The 20,698-nt window shown below is 34.6% G+C and overlaps 1 protein-coding gene and 1 pseudogene across 1 annotated transcript; both read right to left on the reverse strand.

The window, feature by feature from the left end:
• Positions 1 to 2,604: 2,604 nt before the first annotated feature.
• On the reverse strand, positions 2,605 to 3,957 carry LOC133102219 (N6-adenosine-methyltransferase non-catalytic subunit-like; annotated as a pseudogene).
• Positions 3,958 to 4,816: 859 nt separating this feature from the next.
• On the reverse strand, positions 4,817 to 20,170 carry LOC133102568 (amine sulfotransferase-like). Its single transcript, XM_061207570.1, has 6 exons — positions 20,029 to 20,170; positions 17,979 to 18,187; positions 15,044 to 15,170; positions 14,007 to 14,101; positions 6,377 to 6,563; positions 4,817 to 4,938 (listed from the first exon to the last, which is right to left on the reverse strand). Exons 1-6 carry the CDS (start codon positions 20,168 to 20,170, stop codon positions 4,817 to 4,819), a joined length of 882 nt encoding a protein of 293 aa, XP_061063553.1.
• Between the last annotated feature and the right edge of the window lie 528 nt (positions 20,171 to 20,698).

Raw genomic sequence — 20,698 nt, forward strand, 5'->3', positions numbered from 1 at the left:
GCTACTTTTGGACATAGTATATGACTGCCACCATCCTGAAGCAAAGCCAGTCTTCAGAAACAGAGGGAGAGAAGAATGTGTCCTTCACATGCAGAACAGAGATGAGAGACCATGAAGTTCTAAGACGAGAGAGAGAGAAAAAATGTCAAAAAGATATGAATCCCTGACAGCTTCATACTTCTTGGTTCTAGATCGTCAAGAAGTTCAAGAAAATTCTTATTCTGTTGTTCTGTGAATCATTTTAATGAACTACCTTATTTTGAATAAGCTGCTTAGAAGTAGCTTGACCGAGATGCAAGGAGAAAGAGTTTCGAAAATGAGAGAAAATCTCAGATTTAATGTTCTTCACAAAGATGTAAATGGATGTTTTACCTGTGCAATAAAAATAAGCTAATTGCATGCACATGGAAAAGTAGTTAGTTGAAAAAAAGAAATGTAGTGAAAGTAAAATTTAAACAGCAGAAAATTGACTTAACAGATAGGAGTTTGGAAGTTTCCTAGAAAAGAAATTACAGGATTATAGAAGTGACCGTTCTTAAGACTTTTGATCCTGTTTCAAAATTGCTATAAAGAACACTTGAACTAGTTTTGTCACAATTTATATGAGACAACATTCATTTTGCCTTACTCTAACATTGAGCATTCCTAGGGTTTTAAACTTTTGCCAGTTATGAATCCCAATGTTTTATCTTTTCTCCAAACTGCAAGGGTTTTGTTCGTCTGGTAGTCCAGAAAATTTTCATGCCTGTGAATTATTTCACAAATTTTATTAATATATGAAAAAATACAGAAAACTTCACAAATTATACATGCACAGCGCAATGTATAGTCACAGTGTCTACACCTATGGAGCCAGCACTAAGACCAAGAAGCAGAATATTACCAACACCTTAGGAATGCTCTCATTTGCCTGGCCAGTTATACCATCTCCCAAAGATAACCAACTCTCCTTCTAAACCCATAAATTAATTTTACCTATTTTTTAAAAATTATTTTTAATTTTTTTAAAAATTAATTAATTAATTTATTTATTTATTTTTGGCTGTGTTGGGTCTTCGTTTCTGTGCGAGGGCTTTCTCTAGTTGCGGCAAGCGGGGGCCACTCTTCATCGCGGTGCGCGGGCCTCTCACTGTCGCGGCCTCTCCCGTTGCGGAGCACAGGCTCCAGACGCGCAGGCTCAGCAGTTGTGGCCCACGGGCCTAGTTGCTCCGCGGCATGTGGGATCCTCCCAGACCAGGGCTTGAACCCGTGTCCTCTGCATTGGCAGGCAGATTCTCAACCACTGCGCCACCAGGGAAGCCCCTACCTATTTTTTAATCTTATATAATGAAGCATGAAATCAGTGTCTGGTTTTTTCCACTGAGTAGTATGTTTCTGAGATTCATGAATGTTTTCAAGTAGTGTAATTCATGCATCCTTACTGTTTCTCCTTTTATGAAATGTCACAATTTACTTATTCATTTTACTGTCACGAACATTGGATTCTTTCCATTTGTTGGCTATTATGGATGATGGTGCCTTCAAGTATCAATGATTGTGAATTTACTAAATTTTTTCTTTTCAGTCTCTTCCAATTTTTTTTAATGGTTTAAAGTTTCATTAGAAAAATCATACACAAAATAAAAAATATATTTATCAAGAACAATAATGGCATTATTTCATTCAGCAAATTAATTTAAAACATGGGTTACAGTATAGAAAGAGAAATGACAACATAAAGTCTCACACAACTAACTGATCTGGAAAACCAGTCCCTTAAAAGGCAACTGTAGTTCCATTTTCCAAGCTCTCTTCTTAAGTTGAGGGTCTTCTGTAATTGGTTTTACATTGTTTTCTCCATAACAAGTTTAAAGATGCATGTCATTTCCTCATCACCAAGTACTTTATTCCCCAAAATGTTTAAACCAAGTACCTGATAACCAGGTGTCTCTGTTGCCTCCAATTCTTTTATTTTGTTAAGGAATATGAAACTGTTTTGAAAGTCAATCCAAGATCAAGTCCATACCAAAGTTCTAGCACTTGGATATTTGTCCTTGTTCGCTTTTTAGGAAGTATGATTAACAGTCATCAGTAGCTGCACAACTGAGATTATAATAAGTTTTTTTTTTTCTCTTTGTAAAGTCTGCCTACTAGGTTCTACCTCTTCCCTGCCCACCCCTGGGAGCTCCACCTCCCCAATCAGATTTAGATTTGGGAGGAGGTGATTTTGTTCCAAGTCTCTCAATTTCTTCTGTGGTCAAATTATATGAGTTATTTAAGATTTTTCAAAAAGGAAGAAAAAAGAAGTCTCTTTTTATTGTTTCAACAAGAAAATATTAAAAGCCTAAGAGAAGTTTACCGTCTGTCCCAACTCCATTCCATCAAGGCTGTCAAACAGCTTCCCACTTGCTGTGACAGCAGTGGCAGGATGCCCATTATCAACTACTGTCAGCACTAGTATGATACTCCAGATTGGGTCTTTTTCACTGCTCACTTTATTTCTAAAAAGCAAAAGCCTTTGTAATTAGTTGAAATCTATCAGAATAAATTCAGTCTCTGAAAGTGAAGGTATTTGTGTTGTTCCATTCTGTTCAGTTACATGCACATGACAAAAGACAGGATGACTCATTTATTCTGGACAAAACTGGACAGTGACAACTGCAACGGAGGTTGGCTAAAATATTCCCGCAGCTTGGAGAAACTAAAGCAAAGTGCTTTAGTTCCACCTCTTCCTCCTCCTCTGGGAGCTCCACCTCCCCGATCAGATTTAGATTTGGGAGGAGGTTATTTTGGTCTAAGTCTCTCAATTTCTTCTGTACATCCAGTCAAGTAAGAATTTGGGGCACTGAAGTAGGATGCATACGTTTCTGCATTGTAGTTGCTATTTGTAAGAGTTGGTCCAGCTGCAAGCCAGCCTGGTCAAATTGTACTATCTCTTCCAAATAAATGAAGGCGTCTTCTACCAAGACAAAAAAGTTCAATTATATGAAAAATTTCTACGGGCTTTTCTATATTGCCAATTTCAGGTTCTTCTGTGATAATCAAGTCAATGTCAACATTAGCATGAATGAAGTCCCACCTGTGCTACGCTTAACAGTTCCTTTGATCCCCATAAGGCAGTGTTCCTTTGTTCTCTGGAAGACAGCCTTTGGATCTAAAGTCTTAGTCTTCCCAGGATTGTTTTTATTGGTTTTAATCCAACAAATATCTTCACATCTGTAACCCTACTTGCATAAACACACTCTTCCAAGGTCCAATCCCTCCCCAGAACCACACCAGAGAAAAATAAATGATCGAGGTGCTGCAATCTCATCAATTTCTAACTTCATGATATCACCCCAAGTCCAGCATTTTTCATTAGCAGTGATGCCAGTCTCTCAGTAATATTCTTCTAAAGGGGGTTCAAGAAGAATCACATCAAATTTGGGTGTTAGTTCTCTGATGTCAAAGGCTTCTATATCTGCTTGTAAGTACGTAGGAGGAGTGTTAGATTTATCTATTAACTCATCCTTCAGCCTGATGAGCTCCCTCAGTTTAGGGTATTCTTCAAACCTGTCAGCCAAACCTACATCTCTGATGAAATTTTGAGGTCTATGTCCAGTGTCTACAAAATGTTGGCAGTAATCATTATGGGGATTTAAACTCTGTGTTCCCTTAAGAAAAGTACTAGAATCTTTGTAAATCTCTTCTTCATATGGCAAATTCTCTTCCTCCTGTTGCATTTCTAATTCATCCTTATATTCTTCCATTTTGTCTTCATCTGTCTCTCCTTCATCCTGATACTTAACGTTTTGCATTTGGAGCAGAGGTATCATAGGAAGCCCTGCAAGTTTCTCTTGTTTCAGCAATTTCTCTCTGCTCATCTTTGCTATTTAACACAGCACCTATACTGGCAGCACTTTCAGCTCCCAACTGCTGCGCCAGAAGCTGTCGCGGTAACTTCTGCCGCTCCTGGATCTCCTGCAAGTGGCTGCCCATGTCCCAACCCTTGTTTTCCACTACCTCGAAAACTTGGCAATTAGTGGATGAATCCCCGCCCAATTTTTCCTCGGAGACTGTGGAACACAAAATTCTCCAGGAGTTTCAGGGGACGGGTACCCAGTATTTTTTCAATAGGTGTTTCCTCTTCCAATGTATTTATGCTTCACAAGTTTTTCTCCATTTGGGAATTACAAACTCATTCAGCTATATTTTTCTAGTTCTTCAAAATGATTTTATCTTAAATATTTAACTATTAAATACACTTTGAATTAGTTTATTGAGGGACATGTTATGAATACATCTATTTTTAATCCAAATAGTTAAATAATTGCACCATTACATGAAGTAATCCACCTTTGAAACTTCGATCTTTAGTGCAAATTTTGTGATCTCATAAATTATTAACAGATGCATGTGTTTACATGTGTTTTCTTTATTTCAACACTCATACTGATTTTAAACCAAAGAATTAATGTTTAATTAGAAGAAAGAAAGGACTTTTAATGTTGATTAATTCTAAATGTAATTATAGATAAAGAAAAAATACAGTCAACAGAAATCTCAATCATTTGAGAAATCTCAGTCTCAAATCAAAAGACATGTAGAATTCATTTTGCATGCTATTTTTCCTTTTGTCATATTGGCTACCAATGCCGAATATTACTCAAATCATTTTAATTTAAAATGTTCAAAATGTCCATCAAACTCATGGCAACTAATGTAAGTACAGCTTACTCATTTTGGTTATTAATAAAGTCATATAATTAACATTTATGTGAGCAGCGCAAATTAGTATGTATATTTAAAATATGCTTTCTGGCTAGTAGATTTTTTATGTGATTGTTATACACTGATTCTACTCCTCATTTATATCCCAGATGAACTTCAAGGGAAAATCTTTCATCTTCATTTGGAATATTCTGTCAAATCTTTCATTTTGCTCCACGGTCAAGTGATGTTTCCAGTCTCCGATGGTACCTAGTGAGATAAGCACATGGACAGCATTTGATGAGGAGATAGCACTATCAGGACAAAAGTTTCCTGCAACCCACTCTAATCTGTTCTCCAAGGCAAGCTAAAGGTCTATCTGTTAGTTCCCCATGGGACTTGATACCTTACTTTTTTCTTATACAGGGATGAGCTAAGAAAAAAATCTTAGGATGCAGTAACACAGAAAATAGAGTTATCGTCCACTTCCTTATGTACTAGACTTCCACCAGCCACTGCATTAAATTATAGCCTTTCCTTAGAAGGAAAAATAAAGCTAAAATACATGAAGAGATTAGAATATTTAAAAGTATTTCAGTAAGTGCCAGGCACCACACTTGGCAAACTACATCTATCATGAATATAATTCTTAACCAACACTTCAAGGTAAGTACTACTTCATTAAAAAAATTGGACCCAAATGTTTTCAAGTAATGAAATCAAAGTCACAGAAGTTGGCCAGAGCTGCCATTGCTGCAGTTTTATATGACAAAAGTTTGAAACCATCATTAAGACAATTTTACAATGAAGATTAATAATTTGGCATTTTTAAGGTATCAGATTTTCTTATGTAAAGGTTATTGTTGGAATGTGGAATAGTAAGCAAGCTTTTATGGGCATGAAAAATGCTTTATATGTAATCTAATTGAGCAATGAGAAGTGAAAGCTGATAATACATGGGACAAAAGAGGAAACAATAACTTTTAAAAATATCAATATCTACATCAATTTCAATAAGATCTTTAGATAATTAAGATCAATCAATGCCCATCACATAATGCTAACTTATGAATATTTTAGGGAATAAAATAGGAATAAATTAGAGAAGTACCCATTATGTTTTAGAATGATGTACATTAAAAGATTAAATTTAAAAATTTTTGAGCTTAAGGAGTATCAGAAGTAAAATACTTTCTTTCTTAACAACTCCTGGCATGTTATAGGAGCACAATAAAAATGTATAACACATTGTTGAATAATTGAATAGCAGATTAGGTTAATGAGGTATCAGTCTACTTTTGACAGTGAAGGAAATCTAACACATGAGGAAATTACAATAGTTCAAACCCCATCTCTCAAAACAAAATACATGTTAACTTTACTTCTAGGATGTTCTAGGAAAAATAAAACAAAGACTTGCAGCTATTCTGGTCACATATATCCTTTGCCTCCAGATAAGACTTGGTAACAAATTTTCAAGAGTAGGGTCACTTGTACTAGAAGGAAAGAACATAATATTTATAAGTCAGAGTGATTCTGTTTCCAGGGATACTTTTAGAGGCTATTTTCAGTTAGAATCTTTGGTCCTCTCTAGGGCCCAGATGGCAGTGCTTGGAAAGAAATGTTGGAAGCACTCCTTAATTAATCTAGGGGCCAAGGAGTCAAGAAAACGTTCAACATTTTGCTCCTCTTAACCACTGAGCATCACCTTTGCGCAGGAAATCTCCTTCATTTGTTCTTGTCCAGTTTTCAGATTTTAGAATATAATCGTAATTTGCTTGTGGATCAAGCTTCATGTTCTGAAATGTAGCCTGGTTCACAACAGCATCCAAGTCCTCTTCACTCAGTTCTTTTTCAAGAAAACTGCTGATTTTAAGCACAGAACTTCTGAGATCCTGAAAAAATTGTGTGTATAAGAGTCTATTAAGCCTATAAGGAATACATGAGTTACAGACCAACATCTTTATCACATATTGGAAAACTGAAAGTGCTTGGGGTTATTCTAAGTCTAAAGTTTGACAAGAATATATCACTACCTTATTTGTTCTTTGAAAATGAGTGCTCTGGTTGTCAGCTCTGTTAGAGCATCCTACTGTTTGATTTTATAAGGAGAACTCAGCTCAATTCATTCAAATAACCAACACTATTAGGATAGCTAATAAGTTTAAAAAACTGAGCTAGATGCTGGAGAAGGTTAAGAGAATAATAACATGCTATCTGGGTTCATTAAGAATCCACAGTATCATGAGGAGTAGAGTCAAGCAAGTAATTAAATACCATGGGCACAAGAAAGAAAAGCCCAGGTCTGGATGGCTTCTTCGGTGACTTCTACAAAACATTTAAAGAATTAACACCAATACTCATCAAACTCTTCCAAAAAATTGAAAAAAAGGGAATACTTTCAAACTCATTAAATAAGGAGCATTATCCTGATACCAAAGCCAGAAAAACACTATGGGAAAAGAAAATTAAAGACCAATATCACGAAAGATAAAAATGCAAAAATCCTCAACAAATTACTAGCAAAATAAACCAACAACACATTAAGAGAATTATATACCATGATCAAGTGGCATTTACTCTTGTGATGCAAGCAAGGTTAAACATATGATAATCAATAACGTAATGCCACATTTACAGAAAAAAGATAAAGAAACGGCATGATTATCTCAACTGATGAAGAAAAAGCATTTGACAATATCCTTCACCTTTTCGTGACAAAACACTGAATGAAGGAAGAATAGAAGGAAACTACCTCCACCTAAAAGGTCATATATGAATTACCTACTACTAATATTGTACTCAATGGTGACAGACTGGAAGATACTTTGCAAAGATCAAGAACAAGGCACTTTTTTTCAACATAGTACTGGAAGTCCAAGCCAGAGCAATTAGGTAAGAAAAAGAAATAACCGGCATCCAAACTGGAAAAGAAGTAAAATTATTTCTCTTCACAGACAATATGATTTTATACATAGAGGACCCTAAGATTCTGCAAAACAAACTGTTAGGACTAATATACAAATTTTAAAATGTTGCACAGTATAAAACCAACAGGCAAAAGTCAGTCGCTTTTCTATATAATAACAAAGAAAAATCCAAATGGAAATTTTTTTTAAATTCCATTTACAAGTTCAGCAAAAAGAAAAAAATACTTAGGACTAAATTTAACAAAGAGGTGAAAGATTTGTGTACTCAGAACTGCAAGCCACTGAAAAAAAAAATTAAGGAAGACACAAATAACTGGACCAACATCCAATGTTGATGAATTGGAAGACTTAATAATGTCAAGATGTCAATACTACCCAAAGTGATTCACAGATTCAATGCAGTCCTTATCAATATCCCAGTGACATTTTGCACATAGAAAATTTCTTCTAAAATTTATGTGGAATCTCAAGGGACCCTGAAAGTCTAAAGCAATCGTGAAAACAGAGAGGAAAGTTGGAGGCATCAGACTCCTGAGTTCAAAACTTACCACAAAACCACATTTATCAAAACAGTGTGGTGCTGACATAAAGTCAGACAGATAGGTCAATGCAACAGAATGTACAGCCCAGAAAGAAACCCCTACATATAAGATCAAATGAATTTTGAGAAGGGTATCAAGATCATTCAATGGAGAAAGGACAGCTTTTTCAATAAATAGTTTTGAGAAAACTGAATGTCTACACGCAAAAGGATAACTATGGTATGTTATTTATACCATTTACAAAAATTAACTCGAAATGAATTAGACTTAAATATATTTCTCCAAGGATAATATATAAAAAATGTATAAGCACATAAAAAATACTCAACATTATTAATCACTAAGGAAACATAAAACAAAAACCACAATGAGATACTTCACAAGGACTAGAATGGCTATTATTTAAATAAATAAATAAATAAAATAACAAGTGTCGATGAAGATGTGGAGTAATTAGAAATACCTCGTGTACTACTAGTAGGAATAAAATGGTGCAGTCAGTATGGAAAATAGTATGAATAGTATGGGGGTTCCTCAAAAAAATAAGTATATAATTACGATATCATCCAACAATTCCACTTGTGGGTATAAACCCACAAGAATTCAAAAGAGGGGCTCAGATAGTTGTCACACATGTTTGTGGCAGCATTATTCACAATTGCCAAAAGGTAGAAGCAATCCATGTGTCCATCAATGGATGAATGAATAACAAAATGTGGCATAGAGATACCACAATGGAATATTATTCACCCTTCAAAAGAAAGGAAAATCTGACATATTCTACAACCTGGATGAATCTTGATGACATTATGCTAACTAAAATAGGCAAGTCAAAAAAATTAAATACTAGTCTACGCACATGAGATACTGAGTTGTCATATTTGTAGTGACAGAAAATAAAATGGGGCTAAGAGATGGGAGAAGGGGGACTGATTGTCTTAGAATACAGTAGCAGTTTTTCAAGATGAAAAAACTCTGGAGATGGATGATGGTGATGGTTGCAAAACGATGTGAAGATACTTAATACCACAGAACTGTACACTTAAATTGGTTAAAGAGCTAAATTTTATGTCATAGATATTTTGGCACAATAAAAATAAATACACTGGTGGGAAAAACTGGAAACAGAAACACCTTGTGCAATGGTAGCATATAGGAAAGTGAGATAAATTTATCTTGGAGAGATTTGAGCAATTTTCAGGAAGAAAAAACATTTCTTCCAATTGAAGATAGAAGGATAAGAAATGTCCCTAGAAAAGCAGGAGAATTCCTTTCTGAGTTTGAGAGTAAGTACCAAACTAAAGAAACTTGAAAAGCCTTTTATATTCAACAAGTATTGAACTTCAATATGCTTGGTACTTGATAGACTCACAAAAATGTAACTAAAAAGGTAGGTTGGAAACAGGATGAATGGCCTTGTAAGCTTGATGTGTACCTTAGTATTTATATTTTGGGTAAATGGTATTTCCTTTTAGTTAGTGGAAGAGGTTGCGTGTGATGGGGTAATTAAAATAACAGAATCTTAGTTATCGAATTATTTCTACAAATAATTTCTATATACAATAACTAGCATACAATCAAGATACATGAAAAGCTAATACAATGTAAACCGAATCAAAAAATGGGCAGAAGACCTAAATAGACATTTCTCCAAAGAAGGCATACAGGTGGCCAACAGGTACATGAAAAAATGCTCAACATCACTAATTATTAGAGAAATGTAAATCAAAACTACAATGAGGTATCACCTTCCACCAGTCAGAATGGCCATCCTCAAAAAGTCTACAAATAATAAATGCTGGAGAGAGTGTGGAGGAGAGGGAACCCTCCTACACTGTTGGTGGGAATGTAAATTGGTGCAGCCACTATGGAAAACGCTATGGCAGTTCCTTAAAAACTAAAAGTAGAGTTACCATATAATCCAGCAATCCCACACCTGGACATATATCCAGAAAAGACAAAAACTCCAGTTTGAAAAGATGCATGCACCCCAATGTTCATTACAGCACTAATTACAATAGCCAAGACATGGAAGCAACATTCATCAACAGATGAATAGAAAAAGAAGATACAGAATACATATACAGTGGACTATAACTTGGACATAAAAAAGAATGAAATATTGCCATTTGGAGCAACATGGACCTAGAGATTATCATACTAAATGAAGTAAGCTACACAGAGAATGACAAATATTATATGATATCACTTATATGTGGAATCTAAAAAATAATACAAATGAACTTATTTACAAAACAGAAACAGACTCACAGACATAGAAAACAAACTTATAGTTACCAAAGGGGAAAGGGTGAGGGAAGGATAAATATATATACATATATATATGTAAAACGGAATCATTTTGCTATGTACATGAAACAAACACAATATTATAAATCAACTATACTTCAATTTAAAAAGATAATACAGCATAGCCAGAAACAAGCAGAAATGAAGATAACAGAAATTTAATGAAGTTATTACAGATACTTCAATTATCTGAAAGAATATTTAACTTACTACGCTTATGATATTCAAGGTATAAAAAACAAAAATTAAAATTTGACAGAAACATGGATACTAATAAAAAATAACATAGCCGATTTAAAAAAGATCCCAATTGATGAATATAAATGAAGACCTTGGTGAATAATTTTAATAGTAGACTAGACTCAGATGAATAGAGAGACAGCAAACTGGGAGTTAGGGACAAAAAAACACTTAAAAAATGGTACATAATGTTCAGACTATACTACAAAGCTACAGTAATCAAGACAGTATGGTACTGGCACAAAAACAGAAACATAGATCGAAGGAACAGGATAGAAAGCCCAGAGATAAACCTATACACATATGGTCACCTTATCTTTGATAAGGGAGGCAAGAGTATGCAATGGAGAAAAGACAGCCTCTTCAATAAGTGGTGCTGGGAAAACTGGACAGCTACATGTAAAAGAATGAAATTAGAACACTCCCTAATACCATACACAAAAATAAACTCAAAATGGATTAAAGACCTAAATGTAAGGCCAGACACTATAAAACTCTTAGAGGAAAACATAGGCAGAACACTCTATGACATCAATCACAGCAAGATCCTTTTTGACCCACCCCCTAGAGAAATGGAAATAAAAACAAAAATAAACAAATGGGACCTAATGAAACTTGAAAGCTTTTGCAAAGCAAAGGAAACCATAAACAAGATGAAAAGACAACCCTCAGAATGGCAGAAAATATTTGCAAATGAAGCAACTGGCAAAGGATTAATCTCCAAAATTTACAAGCAGCTCATGCAGCTCAATATCAAAAAAACAAACAACCCAATCCAAAAATGGACAAAAGACCTAAATAGACATTCCTCCAAAGAAGATATACAGATTGCCAACAAACACATGAAAGAATGCTCAACATCACTAATCATTAGAGAAATTCAAATCAAAACTACAATGAGGAATCACCTCACACCAGTCAGAATGGCCATCATCAAAAAATCTACAAACAATAAATGCTGGAGAGGGTGTGGAGAAAAGGGAACCCTCTTGCTCTGCTGGTGGGAATGTAAATTGATACAGCCACTATGGAGAGCAGTATGGAGGCTCCTTAAAAAACTAAAAATAGAACTACCATATGACCCAGCAATCCCACTACTGGGCATATACCCTGAGAAAACCATAATTCAAAAAGAGTCATGTACCACAATGTTCATTGCAGCTCTATTTACAATAGCCAGGTCATGGAAGCAACCTAAGTGTCCATCGACAGATGAATGGATAAAGATGATGTGGCACATATATACAATGGAATATTACTCAGCCATAAAAAGAAACGAAATTGAGTTATTTGTAGTGAGGTGGATGGACCTAGAGTCTGTCATACAGAGTGAAGTAAGTCAGAAAGAGAAAAACAAATACCGTATGCTAACACATATATATGGAATAAAAAAAAATGGTTATGAAGAAACTAGGGGCAGGACAGGAATAAAGATGCAGACTAGAGAATGGACTTGAGGACACAGGGAGGGGGAAGGGTAAGCTGGGACGAAGTGAGAGAGTGACATGGACATGTATACACTACCAAATGTAAAACAGATAGCTAGTGGGAAGCAGCCGCATAGCACAGGGAGATCAGCTTGGTGCTTTGTGACCACCTAGAAGGGTGGGATAGGGAGGGTGGGAGGGAGACGCAAGAGGGAGGGGATATGGGGATATATGTATATGTATAGCTGATTCACTTTGTTATAAAGCAGAAACTAACACACCATTGTAAAGCAATTATACTCCAATAGAGCTATTTCTATCTCCATTTCAACTACATATTGCTGGATCCTTGAGGCCAGGAGGCAGAGATTGTTTCTTCACAGTCACTGTGGTGCTAGGGTTAGCACCTCCATCCCCATGAAAAATGTACAAAATCCTCTGAGATAACCTACATGGGCTTTGGGAGCTTCTGATGCAATGCCATTGGAGAACCAGGTATAAACAATGTTAAATGTAAAATTATCAAGAAATTTCCAAGGGAGGTAGTAGACAAGGAAAGGCCTGAAAATCTACATCAACATTGATGGGACTTAATTGCTTGAGAAAATTGGGATGTTTTCTTAGAGCTTTAAAGCAGAAAAACTTGAGTTGACTAAAGTCTATCTTCCCCAACAGGGGAAGTTGAAAGAAGATTCTCTCCCCATTATATACTTTTAAATTGTTTTATTTGAAAGACTGGTGAAAAACCTACATTAAAATACATAAAAAATGAGCTACTTGGTGAAAGGTAAGTTAAAAGAGGTACTTGGTGATAGTATATTGATGACGGAACAGAGAAATATACAAGAGGGTTTCATAGTTTACTCTGTGGTTTCTATGTCCAAATTTTCAATAAATTCTATTGTTTACTAATACTTTTGTTATGAGCACGTTCTTGTGGAGGAACTCAAATATAAAAATAGGGAAGGTATAAGATTTGCATTTTGAGATGATAATTCTGGTTGAAAAATGAAGAATAAATAGAGATGTGCTGAGATTGAAGGCAGGCAAACCGATTAAGAAGGGTGCTATAAATGATGACCTGAACTAAGGAAGGGGCAATATAGATTGAGATAAATTTGCATCTTCCACAAAGGAATCAGAAACAGAATTCACATGACTCGTTAATTGATTGATGAAATGAAGAAGCAAGAGTCAAGGAGGTGATAAGTATGAGGCTGGTTTCTGATTTGGGTCACTTGAGATACAGTGCATTTCATGGGAGAAGAAGCAGCTTCTTAAGTTCTATTTTAAACATGATTTGTTTGAAGTCAAATATTAGATATACAAGTGGGTATATAGAAGACAGGTGTAATATATATGTGCCTGGGCTGATTTGTATATATGGGATTCCATAATTTATTCCCAAACCCACTCCAATCTGGTTTAATGTACTTCATTCTATACGTCATGTAACTAGATTTAACGGACATTTTAAACTTTTGTTTTTACTTCATTTCTCAGCCCTTAAAGATTAAAAAGTTCATAAAGATCATTCTTGACGCACCCAAGTGGCTTCTGTCACCACACACTCTTCATTTTCTTGCTACGTTTCTGATTGTATCTTTTCTGTTACCTGGGTAGGCTTTCTCTCTGTACCCAAACTATTTGTCTTAATGTCTCTCAATTACAGACTCTAGTTCTTTTTTCTCTCTCTCTCCTCTTTCTCCCTTTCTTTCTTCCTCCTCTTTTTCTACCTTTCTCCCTTCCCACTCTCAATTTTATGCACAATCATAGTTTCAGTTATAGTCTATACAGTGATACAAAGATAACTAGGAGAATGCAGTTCATTAACCAAGATAAGAAAGGCTCTCAAAGGAATAATTTTAAAAACAAAACACTCCTCCTACCTTCTTCATCTCCTCATACATCATGAACAAAATATTGAAGTCATGTCTGTGTTCATACCAGCCTCTGATGTGATCAAACCAAAGGCTTCCCATCACTGTGGAAAATTAATACATAAGAAGGTAAAGATGTTGCACTTATTGAACAGCAAACTACAGTTTTTCTTTTCTGTTCTGGATCATCAAGAAAAATCAAGCACCCACCACGGGACTAGATCTATGCTACCTTTTTAAAATGGTGTTTGGGCAAACAAGTACGTGGTTTTCACAGAATCCTGCCTTGCAAGGTACTCTGTGTATGTGAGGAATAGGGAATTCAGAAAAAACAATCTCAAAGAATTCATTTTGAAGATTTCTTTAAGGTAAGCCCCTTCCTTTTCCTACTTCCTCCACCTGAAAACATAAGTCTTTATTTCCCCTCTTGTTGCCTATGTTAAGATCTGTGCAGAGCAAGTTTAGCTATTTATTTATATTGGGTTGGCCAAAAAGTTCATTCGGGTTTCTCCATAAGATGTTAGAGAAAAACCCGAAAGAACTTTTTGGCCAACCCAATATTTAGCTAACCTGAATATAATTTTTGAAATGAGAGCCCTGATTGTACATTCCACAAGCCTCTTGCATCAATTAATCCTCCTCAGTGCTGGAATGAACATTTCACAGCTGCCATATAAGGCGTACCCAAGGGCCATGACAGAGCACAAAAACTTCACCCAACCTAAACATTAGCTATATTGAAACACCTGGATCTAACTTTGGATCTAGCCAGTTTGAATTGCTAGGCCATTTGTAGATCTCTTTTCATTTGGTCAAAATATATCTTTGCAACCTTGACAATCCCCAGAGTGGTCCTGCTGAGGATAGAAAAGCCTTTGGGTGACAGATTAAGTTGACAGACAATAGTGACCGCTTATGTGCAATTCCCCCTTCTATGATTACCCTTCTCCATCTCTCCAAACTTTGTTCCACAGGTTTGAGAATTGTTGACTAAACAGCAACATTGCCTCATAAACATGTTTCCTGAGAAATGAATTAATAGTTACCTTTTCCATCTAGAAACCTTTTCATGAAATGTTCTATGTTATCTGAAGGTTCAAATGTAACTAACCAATTTGAAAAATGAAAATATGAAGTCAAAACATCCTTGGGGTTTCTATAGATGTAAATAATCTGCAGGGGGAAGAGTGAAACAATTTTAACAATTCTTGGTTATCTTAACAGATTTTTTAACATCTACATAGTATTACATCAGATGAATGCATAATAATTTATTTTATCTAGGAAAATCATAATGCTGTTTTAGGGAAAGACAACTAATTTCAATAAACGCGTAAGAAAAAGGAAAAATGTTGTGGAATTATGAAGGTAACAGGGTCAGATATACTTATAATGGACTTTAATTAAATCTTCAAAAAATTCTGTCGATTTACATTTATAACTACTTGATAACTTAGCAAAAATACCAAAAGCTTCTAAACTTATTTTACAAGACTAGAATAAAAGAAATACTAAAATAAAGATAGCGCAATCGCAAAAAATTAAAGTATATTTTTAAATAATTACAGATAAAAATTTCTGAGTGAAAGAAAACAAAACTCTTCTTGCAGTATGTTAAAACAAGTACTAAACTATAAACAAGTAGGATTTATTCCAGAAATAGAATACTAGTAAATTATTAATGAATTTCATTTCACTATAAATTGAAGGGAGGTTTGGGAAGGAGGGGAGACGTGGTACCTTCAGATTTGTCAAAAAAGGCATTTTATGTGAGTAGACCTTTTCTGAACAGCAAAAAGAAAAAAAAAAGTAAAACTCCAAGTAAACGAAGAACAGGAAAAAATTATTTCTCAGCATCATGTGCCTCAAAAATCAATTACAAAACAAAGCAAAACAAAAAAACAAAACTAAGAAAAGATATTAAAAATGCTACAAAGACAAGAGAACAACATTCATCATCACCTCCATTATTCTGTTTTTTTCCTGCAGATTTTAACTAAGGAAATAGAAATGCAAATATTGGAAAGTAAAGGAATATAAAATGTATTATTATTTTAAGAAGAAATATATTCCAGGGCTTCCCTGGTGGCGCAGTGGTTGAGAATTTGCCTGCCGATGCAGGGGACACGGGTTCGAGCCCTGGTCTGGGAAGATCCCACATGCCGCGGAGCAACTGAGCCCGTGAGTCACAATTACTGAGCCTGCGCGCCTGGAGCCTGTGCTCCGCAACAAGAGAGGCCGCGACGGTGAGAGGCTCGCTCACCGCGATGAAGAGCGGCCCCCGCTTGCCACAACTAGAGAAAAGCCCTCGCACAGAAACGAAGACCCAACACAGCCATAAATAAATAAAAAATAAATAAATAAATAAATAACAAAAGAAAAAAGAGCACAAGGAAATCTTCAGAAGAAAAAAAAAAAAGAAATATATTCCAGAGAATATAGGGAAAATTAATAAAACTAATAAGAGAAATTAAGGAAGCCAAATATAATAGTGTACCAAAATCAGTGCCATTTACTTTATAACTAAACAGAAAAAATAATTGTGAAAAAATTACCTGTTCATAATATCCATAAAATAGGAATAAAAAACTTCAACTTCAGAAAAAAAAAAGTGTAAAAAACATGCAGAGAAAAACATAGCACATGAGGTGGGTTTGAAAGTAGACCTGATAAATAGAGCATCAGAATAATGCAGGACGAAATGTTGGAGTACTGCAATGCTAATGATTGTCCTAGAATTAATCTATATAATTGATCAATTCTAATCAATATCTAAATATTATTGAGGGAATAAACATATTAAAAATAAAGTTGATGGCAATTTGCCTTATCAGTTATAATATGAAGAACTGTCACATATTAAACAGATCGTACCAATTTTGGTATGAAGAATGCAGGGTCAGAGGGAGGAACTATGGAAACCTAGTATATCAAAGTGCAGACTTCAAATTAGTAGGAAAGACTAAATACTTAACAACTCATAGATGGTCAACTGGCCAACCCCCTAGCAAATATCATGCAATAGTCGTATTTCAAATCACATGTATTACCAGATATAATTTACAGTGAAATGTAAAAAAATAAATACATAAAGTTAATTAGAAAAAATCTGGAGTGTATTTGCATATATTTTTTTCTTTTGGTGGGGAAATGTTTTCTTGGCAAGACACAAGATCCAGAAGCTATGAAAGAAAGATTGATAGGTTGATTCTATAATATTAGAATCATTCAACAATTTGTAAAGGTAAATTGTTAATTGGGAAAATATTTCCCCCATATAAAGGCTTCTGCAAAACAGTAAATAAAAGACAAGCTAGAGAAAAATGGGCAAAGAATATAATGGATATTTCAAGATCTCGAAATATATAAAAAGATGCTCAAACGTATTAAAAACGAAAAGGTTGCAGTTACTTAAGAATGAGATTGCTTTTACCTAGCACACAATCTCTGGTGAGTGTGTGAGGAAAAAAATCATTCTTGCTATTTGAGAAGTGTGAATTGATACATTATAGAAGGCAAATAGATAATAAGTACCAACACAAAACTTTTGGACACTTTAACCTGAAAATTCTATCTTTAGGAAAGCATTTCATCAGAACAAAAAAGTGCAAAGATCTATGAGAATGTTTATTGCTATATGATATGTTCATTGGCTGCCACCTACGTGTCCATCAATACACATTCAATATTGTGTAGTCATACAGCAAAATCCTACTAAACCATTAAAAAATAGAACTATACATGCTGACATAAAATCATTTTTACTATATGTTACATAATTATACTGCAAACAATGATGTATGGTGACCCAATTTATATATATACTTATAATTTTGTATATATTTTTATTATGTAAAACAAGATTATAAAGACTATAGTAATCACATTTGAAAAGATGTGGATGAATGGGGCTGGAAAACAATATCTGAATAAAGTAATTTTGTCTGTGAAAAATGTCTATAAGCTATTTCTGTGACTTACTTTAGCTTTTTGCTTCTTGAGACCTTTCGGTGCTAAATAATATGGGATGTGGGAAGTGAAGAGACGAGGGGATGGTCTGTTGACATGGTCCACTTTGTGTGAACTGTGTTCCAGGAAGGGGACTCTATCACATGTGTTCACCATTTCACTTCTGTTACGATGTCCTTCAAAATAAATCAAGCTTAATATCTGCTGAGTCCAGATTGTACCTGTGAAAACAAATAATCCTGTTTTCAACTCTGAGTTAATTTTTAATTATAAATGTCAACAGTAATGCTGTCCTTCTCAAAATTATTTGGAACTTTTATTTCTTTTAATCACTCTAAGGATGCCAATAATTTGCCCAATTTTTTGTTTGTCTGCATTTACATTAAAATTAATGAAGATAAAATCAAGGACTCAGTTCCTTTTTCACTCTGAAGAGCTGTGATGCTTCTGACTCCATGATAGCAGTGATTCAGATTAATCTTTCAGCTCCTCTCTTTCCTGTACTTCAAGTAAAGTCTGTTTCCACAATTTTCTCTGACTACCTTTGTTTCTCTTTCCTTAGTCTCCTTTCTTAGAGTGTTATCTTTTAGAAGACAAGTTAAGAACTCAAGTCCTCTTTTACTTGTTTTGTTTACTTATTGTGTAGCATAAGTCTTCCCACACAATATTGAATAACAGTAGTGATAGCAGGTATTCTTGTCTTGTTCCTGATTTTAAATGTAGTATTTATTTGTATCACTGTTGCACATGATATTGTGGAAATTTTGGTAAACTCTCTTTATCAAGTTCCCTTTTCTCCTTAGTTTGCTAATGGTTTTCATTATGAATGACTGCTGAATTTTTTGAATGCTTTATTGAGATGATAATTCAGGCTTTCTCTTATACTTCGGTAATGTGGGTGAACTACATTAATAATTTTTAAACCAATCTTGACTCTTGAAATAAACCCACTTTTGTCATAGTGTATTTATGTTTTAACATTGCTAAATGTGTTTTGCTTATATTGGGTTTAGGATTTTTGCATTTTTGTCCATGAATATACCATCAATGTTCTAAAAGGATGTGAGATGCCAAAAGTCTCACAATGTCACTATGCAACCGATGTACCTACGTAATAGATTTGATGCAATTTATAGTGAATCCTGGGGAGACTCACTAATCTCCCCTCCAAGATGAGCAAGAATCCAGCAAGCTGCACTGGGAACTGGTGTGTTGTGTCCCAAACACTAGACTAGGATTAATGGGAAAGAAAAGACTCTTTTACGGACTGCAGTGCTTGACCTAAAACTAAGCAAACTGAGATACCACTAACAACTAATGCAGGAAAAAAAAAGCTCAATCAGATGTGCTCATAAGTTCTGAGAGTGGAAGAATTCAGGGGTAAAGCAATGTGTTACTAATTTGGGGAAAGTAAACAAGGTCATGAGTTTCAAAGTAGATTAAAAGGGAGGGACTGGAGCATTTTCATGAAAATCAGGAATACTTTTTTTATTGCCTTAGACTCCAGTATGTCTTTGAACCACCTTAAATACTCCATACAACATTGCTTCAATGGCACCAGTCATCCTATCATCCTATGTTCTGAAAAGTGCAATATAAAAAATAAGGCTGGGTTTTTGTCTTTTTTATTTTTTTTGGAATGTAAGATTAAGAGCAATTCATTTTAGTTTAAAATTATTGCATTATTCTAGGGAAATAAAAAGCAATTAGAGTAATTGAAAAGAATACTAGGAATTAGTTCTGACTGAGATATCATGGTAATAAAAATCTTCCTAGGTTTTTAAATATATTTTCTTCCATTCTCAGACCAAGCCAACAGGTCAGTATTTACCAAGTATCTCCTCTTGGTTCAATATTTGGTCTCTTCATATATTCCAACAGAAATGACAATATATGCATTTCAAATGCATAGAGATTCGAGATTTATTTAGCTTTTTGTGATCCTAAACAGTTCTGTAAATGTAGATGGGTTACCATCAATATCTGGAAAAGGGCACATTTGTACACATGAATTACCAAACCATGGTGAAGACTAAAACAGGTGGCCACTCCTCAAACTTACCAGATTTTGGATATGTAATTATAAACACATCATCATCTCTAATTTCAAAATCATCTAAATGTTCTATAAGGTCAACATCAAGTAAAGAACGTTGAAAATAACAGCCTTTAAAGTTCAGTAAATACGGGTCTGTGTTGTCCATAATTATTCACCTACAAGTAAAAACAGATACAATTATTTCAAAGTTCTGAGTATTTCATAATAACGACTAACGCTTCCTGAGTGTTCAGTATTTGCAAAATGTCCCATGTGTATCAACTCATTTAGCATACAAACCACCTTCTCTACATTAAATCATTTACTCTTCACAGCAACCCAAAGTTGCTAAAGGTATTGTTATTACAACTACTTCAAAGATTAAGAAACTAAGATACTAAGAGATTAAACATCTCTTCCTAAAACCCCATGAATGAGTTATAATCATGATTCCAAACATACAGATAAGAAAATTAAGGCACAAGAGGTTCGGCAAACTGTTCAAGGTGACCCAGCTGCAGGAGTGATGCCAGACAATTTAGCCAGAGTCCATGCTTTTAATCACTTTATCATATTTTCTTAATACTTTATATTTTTATTCTTACATTTTTTTCATTGTTCCAGAAATAGAAAATTCTTTAATTAGTACAATTTTTATTTCTGTTTTTTTTTTTTCTGGAGCATAAATAATCTG

Source organism: Eubalaena glacialis, chromosome 12 (genome assembly GCF_028564815.1).
Source record: "Eubalaena glacialis isolate mEubGla1 chromosome 12, mEubGla1.1.hap2.+ XY, whole genome shotgun sequence".
NCBI classification, from domain to species: domain Eukaryota; kingdom Metazoa; phylum Chordata; class Mammalia; order Artiodactyla; family Balaenidae; genus Eubalaena; species Eubalaena glacialis.